Here is an 8,117-nt window from a genome sequence, read left to right as displayed (position 1 = left end):
CAATTGAACAAGCAAATATCTTCTTTGTTTTTTAATGGTAGAAATGATATCTATTGATAAGAACGGATTACACTCTCGTAACCTAGAGCGAAGGATTCAGATAAACAAGGATTGGAATTGGATCAAATTGTCTTACTCGTAACAAGGAAATATGCAATAGAGTTTGCAGTCTTTGGAATATGCTAGAAAATACAAATGTCCATTAAAAATGAAAGATAACAAATATCTTCAATAATCGACCGGTCATGCAGTGTCAAAATCTTGCTCCTCCTCACAAGTAGTTCATCACTTTCGATCGTCGATCTGATAGGATCCATAATAACTAGAAGGGAAAAAGATCTCTATTTGGTGGTGTTTCCTACGCCCTCTCACAGGATACCATTAGATGATGCCTCTGCCCCTGGGTAGATACCCAAGCGTGCTCACCCATTGGCCCAGATGCTTGTGTAGAGACCATGCGATCAGGTAGAGATCGCTTGCCATAACTTTATTTCGAAACAAATTCACTTGCTCGTGATGATTCTTTCTTCACTCGGTTCCTTTCTACCCTCCCAATCCTCAGATAAATTGGGAATCGCACTATCTTCTGGCTTGTCCTATCATCTCCCCAAGCTCTTTCAAAATCTTTGACCACGTCTTCCTTCAACAGCTCCACACCTTTACTACCAGCCGTCTGATATGCTGACCATGATCTTATGTAAGTAAAATAAGATTCCAAATCCATTGACCTCGTCGCTTCAAATTGAAACGGACCCGTGTGATCTTCTCCTTCTACGGGCTCAAACGGAAAATCAATGGTCCTGTACCTATAGTCCACGAATTTCCGTTGTGGGGCCCAGTAAGGTGCTGACTCTTTATAGACCCTTGAATAGACGGCATCCATGGCATCGTTAACCTCCGGCTCCGAATAGCACCAGCCAGCGATAACTCCATTGGGTTTCTTGAGCACCCGTTTCACTTGTTCGTAGAAGATTGGGTGGTCAAACCAATGGAGGGCTTGTGCAATGGTCACCAGATCAACGGTGCTTTCTGATGCCACATGGCGCTCGAGTTCATCTATGGACATGGTGGGTGGAGTTTGTTGGTAACGAATGTTTGGGAGATTAGGGGCCAAAGAGAGTTGCTGCTCGCTTGTGTCTGTTGCCACTACATCTTTGAATATCTTCGCTAACTGAAAAATTGAGAAATATATAGTAAATTTATGTAATTCCCAATAAATCCATGAAAGAGACAGAGAGAGAGAGAATCATCGGAGAAGACTCACGGAGAATGCCGCCTGGCCGTTGCCGGTGCCAGCGTCCCAGGCGAGATGGCGGCCTAGGGTTTTGGAGGCTATGAATTCGATAAACTCGGTTGGGTAACTCGGCCGAGTCTCTACATACATCTTCGCTTGTTTAATGAACAGATTTGCCATTTCTCTTCCTCTGGTCTCTTCTTTCTTTCTTTCTTTCTTTCTCTATTTGGTTTGGTCTGCAATTGTACTGATCTTCGTTCTCTTATTTATCGTATAGCAGAATCATCACATGTGATTATCTGACATAGCTCGTGCGGTTGCCATTGTTGAATTTAGACCCTATGTTGAAAGGCATGAAGAGGCGTTTTTTATACACTCATACGGTGGACCAATACTGTGGTGGGAGAAAGCATCGCATGGGTGGTTTTGTAATTTGGATATTAATTGATGCGCAATTACTTTATACCTTTTGCCTGTTGCTTGGAGCCTTCGAGGATGGTTAGGAGACGTGGAGAAACAGTATTCACAGAAATCTGGGGCCTATCCCCATCCCCTAATCCCCCTCCCCTATTATACAAGCTCTTAATCCAAAAAATATATTCACAGAAATCAAGTAAACGTGAGAATCAAGCCTTTACGTGAAGGATGATGGTGGGTTACATGGCATTCCCTTCCAAAGAAACTTCCACCTCTTGATAATGTTGAGGATAGTGGGTGCCACATGTCAGGTAACAACCAAAAATATTGTAAGTACTTGAGAACATTAATAACAAATAATGTTAGAATATTAATACATTATTTAATAATTAGGGCAAATTTCACGGCTCTAAGTAATCAATATGTCATGGACTTACCGAACTCATCAAAATGTCATAGACATCCCCTAGTTTATGACTTTATTTTAACTTAGTCTACTCCGGTACGTCTCTGCAGTTCAGTGGTTATTAATTCTTTTTAAATGACAAAATCACCCTTACCTATGAACTCTCCATAATACCCTTAAAGGGTAAAATCCCAAATACAAACCATTCTAGTCATGGGATCCATAATTTCTTCTTCTTCTTCGTTTCTTTCTGCTTCACCGCTGCAACCTCTGACTACCATCAATGTCAATGACTGTCATGGCAGCACCTAGACGGACCATCATAATCGATGCCCAGGCTTGCATGTCTATCAACCTATAAATACACTTTACATATCTCCATCTTTTACTCATCGATTCCTCTTTTATTTTCATTCAATTTCTCTGTTTCTGTTTCAAGTTTTAGTTTCTCGAATCTCAATTTGATTGTTCCAAGCTCAAAGAAGAAGAAGAAGAAGATATTAGCGATCTTAACAAGACAGTAGCTCATCCACCAAAGGAGCTGCACCCTTGATTCTTCAAGGAGTGCTGAAAAGACCAATCTAATTCCAGAGGAGATTCTCAAGGATTTCCTCTCTTCCCATCCCGGTAATGTCTTTTCCATGGTGTTATGCAAAGAAAATTGCAGGAGTTCTTCGATAACACTTCAATTCGAGGATTGGAGATACAGAGATCTCAATCAGTTCAATCGGTCCTGATTCGAGCCAGAATACAAGAAAAAGAATGAAAGAAGAGAAGTGAGATCCAATTCAGTTTCAGGCGAGATAGTTCTTGAGAGAGCCAAAAAGCAATCCCTTCTTTCGATCCCGCTCCTCCTATTTGTAGCTTTTTCACAGGTCCCAGCTATCTTATTGTCTTTCCAAGAATACCCCTTCCAGAATCTTGATTTCCTACTCTTGGGTTCATGTGGATCGGGTTACAGTAGATCTTTTTCCTCAACCTTCTTTTCACCACTTGCCTTTCGGTTTCTTCTTGCCACGTGTCTTCATAGGATTGAATAATGAGAAATTGTTCGTTTCATTTGCCCCCCACTCCTTGTGTTTCTGAGATTAAACACAAGGAGTGATCATCCTCTCCTTGGAATTTAATTTGGAGAATTATATCATCAAAACTATGGACGGTAACGAGTCTTCGATGATCGGCTCAATTCGCATGTTCGACTACTGTGTGGACATGCTCCTCCCCCAAACATGTTCGAAGTTGTTTATCTTTTTTCTTATTTTTCCATTTACCACTGTGTTTGGAGCCCATAAACGAATCATTATTCCTCCGCTGCCATTTGTTACCCTACTCTTTGTCTTTCCCAAAAAGGTCCTTTTGTCGCTTCTTCCTATTTTGGGGATCCACGCTTTCCTTCGAAAAGTATTCGAAAAAGTTAAAATTTAAACCATTCTTCTCTTGGGCATTTACTTGTCGTTTAAGCTTCCTCTGAATGATTTGATGCATCTCTTCATCATTTCCTTTTCTTGGTTTTCGCTATTCGATATCCACCACACATTTGAATCTATGGAGATGATCTGGAGCGTCCCTTTTCTCCACACTCAATTATTTAAATATACTGTCTCTTTAATCTTCCTGTTCTTCCTCATCGTTTTTTGGAACTCTACCATTTTTCAAGTTCTTCAAGTGCTCAAGCTCTTCCCGCTCTTTAGTCGTTCATCTGAGGACTCTTTCTTTTACTTAGCGTCATCTTCCTCTTCGACTTCCAACCTCATTTGAGTAAGTCCCTCTCTCTTCTCCTTTGTCTATTGATTTCTTTACTTTACTTCGAGAGAAATGTCTACTCCAGCGAGTTCTTCTAAATCCAGTACAGAAGACGAAGTTGCCGCCTTGCTTCAATAGGGGGAACATTTATATTATCCCTCAATAGATCCCTTAGTAGATAAGGATCTCCCTAAGTATCGTCTATCAGGGCCCATTCAACCGTCTCGAGTCCAGTCTGGTGCTGGCGCCAATTCTTCTAACCCTGGCTCATCGAAGATGAATATTTCAAAGAAATCTTCCCACTCTCCTAGTTCTCCCCACAAGAGGAAACCATCTAAATCTTCAAACAAAAAATCTGATGATAGTAGCCATCCCTCCTCTGATCCCACTAGTGGGAAATCCATCGATGATATCCCTTCAGTGATAGGGAATGCCGAAATGGTCAATTATAGGAGGGTTTTCTCCATCCCAGATACCATTGATCTCAGGGCTACCAATCCCAGCGATAGGCTTAATTCTTCATTCCCTAGAGAAATTATAGTGATCGTAGATTCCTTTGCAGCGGACTTTGGTCTTCCATTCCCTTCTTTTGTTTCTCAGCTTTTGACCCACTATGAACTGGTTCCATGTCAGCTTGTCCCCAATTGTTGGAGAATGGTTTGTGGGTTCATGCTTAGGTGTATGGGGCTGCGTAGACCCTTATCAGTTGACTTGTTCATCCACTGCTTCATGCTCAGTGCCCACAAACACCAGTTTGGCATTTATACTCTTCGTCAAAGGAGTTTTGACATTCTGATCATGGAAACTCCTACGTCCTTTATTCATGCTTGGAAGCAGAGATTTTTCTGGGCTTCCTACACCAATCCCAGTTTCCCCAATCAATGGGGTTATCCCAAGGCCAATAAGGTGAATAGACTCGGTCCCTTTGAACCTGAGGATGAAAAGACCTTGGAGATGATCATAAAGAGTGGAAAGTCCCACATCATCACAAATAAGGTGATTGATGCCTTTAATATGTCTGAGATTGGTAAGGTCTATCTATTCTCGGTCTATGTTCACTGTATGCAGGACCATATCAATGCCTCGTACTAACTCTTTCCTCTCCTTCCTCATCATCATATTTTTTTTTTTTTTTTGCAGTGGATCTATCAAAGACCATGGAATTTCTCAAAGCAGGAGATGTAAGGCTCTCTGGCAAGAACTTGGCATTCCCCTCAACTGTTCACACCAAAAAGAGAAAACTTGAACAAGGCTCCTCGACGAAGGGTCCAGTGGAGGATTTGGTCAGGAAGAACGGAAAGACCCCACATAATTCTGAGCACAAACTTGGTGATACTGGGTCTATGGTCTTAGACCTTACCGATGATGACGCTCATGATGGGTCCCTCCTGGAACATCAGAAAGGTCCTTCGTCTTTCTTTAATTTGAAAGAGATGGAGAGGAAGCAGAATGAGGAGAAAGAGAGAAAGCAAAAGGAAGAGAATGAGGGGAAGAACCCTCCGAATGAGGACGAACAGAGAAAATTGTCCAATGTGTTTGTTCCTGAATGGAAGATTCAGGTAAACCAGGAAGTGTTAGGTGATGACGCTGCGACCGAGCACATGCTCCAGAGATGTGTTCCTCAGGCCGATCGTCACCTTATTAGTGGGATGGGGAATGAATCTTTGGAGAGAAAAGTGTGCGCACAAGCATATGAGGTAACATTCCTTCCTTTGATAATCTTCCCCAATGTCATGCTTTTATCTCTCTTTGTGAATTTATTAACCTCCTTTTTCTTAGGTTGTGGCCTACATGGTCAGATTGGTTGAGAGGAGTAGGGAACTGTCCCAACTTTATGCCAAGGTCGAGGATGAACATAAGGAGCTCATCCAGAAATTTAGTGATCAGGCTCTTCAGATCTCTACTCTTGAAAGAGAGGAGTATTTGTCATCAGAGAAAAAGGTCGCCGAGGACAAAGCTTTGAACAGTGCTCAGGATCTGGAGAGGGCCCAGGAAAACTTGAAGAAAACCTAATCTAAATTGTAGGCTGCTTTGAAGAAGAATGCTGATCTGGTCGCCTACCATCAGAAGGAGATGGACCAAAGCAAGGAGAAGCTGGAGGCTATGGAGAAGGCTACTTTGGAGGTCAAAGAGGATGTTGTGGCCAAATATTTAGCGTCCAACGAGTATAAGTCGCTTTTCCATCAAACTGTTGGCACTAGGATGCTTCAAACAGCATACAACATTTGGATGAAGCTGATGAATCGTGACCCCTCCTTTGACTCTCAGGACATTCCGGAGATTTAGTAGATGAAGACTTTGATGGCAGAGGGGAAATTTACTCCTGCTCCCTCCTTGGGTGTAAAGCCTGATATTCAGAAGACTAGTCTTTGAAGACTAATTCTTCCAAGAAGAAGGTTGCGGCCTATCATGTCAAAGCCACAGGTGTTCAGACAAAGCCTTTGGCAGCCACAGTTTCTCAGGTTAGGTTTAACCCTCTAAAGCTTCAAGGCCTCGTTTTAAAGCCTGGCATGTCTGGTTTAACTACTCCCCTAGCCAAACAGTCTAATCATACCTCAGTTTGAGCTACTGGTTCTTCTTTTGCACCTGTTTCTGATCTTCCTTCCGACCGAGAGAATGTTACAGAGCAAGATCCCCCAACCCCAGTCTGATTATGCTGATCTGCTGTTGTACTTGATTGATCAATATTATGAATGAATGAGAAAAAGTTATCTTTTTCTAGTCTTGATTATGATTTTGTATGCTGATCATTTCCTAAGACTTCCCTTCAATTATTTATTTATAGGGGCATCCTGGTATGGTCGAGGAAGTGTCTGATTCCAGCAGCTGAGAAATCAAGCTCCATAATATGAAAAATCTTACTCTGTGTTGTCCAGGCAATGTAAACGTCTTGAGAAGAAGATCAAATATTATGAATCTTTAGTTAGTTGGGAGAAAGAACTATCCAAAAAGTTGGGGTACGTGGAGGGTGATATTGTTAAGCATATCTGGCGTGAAAAGTATGTTGCTGCCAACCAGACCATAATTCATATTCTGAAATCAGCCGTTTTCCAACGCTTTTGTGAAGACAAGGTTGTGGAGGGTTGTTTAAGTTTAAAAATTACCGCAAGCGTACGGGTCAATCATAGCTACGGGTTGAACACGAGGAGATATACGCCACTCTATTTAACTAACTTAAAAGTAATGCAAAGTGAACCAAATTAAAGTGTTAAATTAAACTAATTAAACTAATGAAAATTAATGCATCCTAACTCATAAGCATTTAACAAAATTAAGGGATTAAATTGGCGTCCTAATAGATGAGCATCTAACCTATCAAACTAAAGCGAATTGAAAGGAATAAAATTGCAACCACACATAATAACCACATAAAAAGGAATAAGAGGATAAAAGTGCATCCACAAACCACAACCATATAAAAAAATAAAAGAAATAGAGGGAGAAGAAGAAGAAGATAGAGAGATAGACGAGAGGGAGAATGAGATTAAGGGTTTAGAGAATGAGATACCTTGATGTGCTTGAATAGACTTACCATGGCTTCCTCTTCTAAATCTCCAAGTTTTGTCATCAACATAGGAACTTAGACTAGGAAGCTTTAAACTAAAACTACTACAACCATTAAACTAGACTTATGAAATCAAAACTAAGAACTTGAAAGAACTAATCTTATGAAATCAAAACAAAAAACTAGAATTTAGAAGGAAAAGAAGCGAAGAAATTTCACTAATTAATTGAACTAAAAACTACACTAAAAACTGAATTAAAATTGAACTAGAAACTAACTAAAAATTGAACTAAAAACTAACTTGTTACAACCCAAAGGGCAAGGGGTATTTATAAGGGGAAGGGAGAAGAGAGAAGAGGGAAGTGGTAGGAGAAATATTCCTTAAGAAAAGAGAATATTCTCTTCTCCTTCCTCCTTTACGTTGCCTTGAATCCTAAGAAAAAAGAAAAAAATAGAAAGAGGAAGAGAAAAGAATCCTAGATACATAAACCTTCTGTTTATTAAAAAGTAACTTTCTAATTCTAACTTGTGCTTCCTTTTCTTTGTAGGTGTCTTCTCCAAGCAATGAGATCAAGGCATCTTTGACTTTTCAACCTTCCATAGATGAGAGAATATTTTCCAAATTAAATCTATCCATAGTCAAATCCCAAAAGTGCCCTTGGAAAGTTAGAGGGGAGAGAGAGCAAGGGTGATGACTAGGATTCCACTCACAATTAATGAAATGTCAAATCTGTCCTTCAAAAAATATGGAGCATGGGATGCTTATATGAGCCTCATTGCTGTATTCCTTACGAAAAATCACCGAAAATAGA

General features: G+C 40.6%; 1 protein-coding gene across 1 annotated transcript; it reads right to left on the bottom strand.

Annotated features, from left to right (window-relative positions):
* Positions 1-487: 487 nt before the first annotated feature.
* On the bottom strand, positions 488-1,466 carry LOC122650787 (putative methyltransferase DDB_G0268948). Its single transcript, XM_043844169.1, has 2 exons — positions 1,265-1,466; positions 488-1,171 (listed from the first exon to the last, which is right to left on the bottom strand). Exons 1-2 carry the CDS (start codon positions 1,412-1,414, stop codon positions 488-490), a joined length of 834 nt encoding a protein of 277 aa, XP_043700104.1. The 5' UTR covers positions 1,415-1,466.
* Positions 1,467-8,117: the final 6,651 nt, after the last annotated feature.

This window comes from Telopea speciosissima, chromosome 2 (genome assembly GCF_018873765.1).
Source record: "Telopea speciosissima isolate NSW1024214 ecotype Mountain lineage chromosome 2, Tspe_v1, whole genome shotgun sequence".
NCBI lineage: Eukaryota > Viridiplantae > Streptophyta > Magnoliopsida > Proteales > Proteaceae > Telopea > Telopea speciosissima.
The sequence above is the reverse complement of the archived record's forward strand: the minus strand, read 5'-3'. Positions and strand labels throughout refer to the sequence as shown.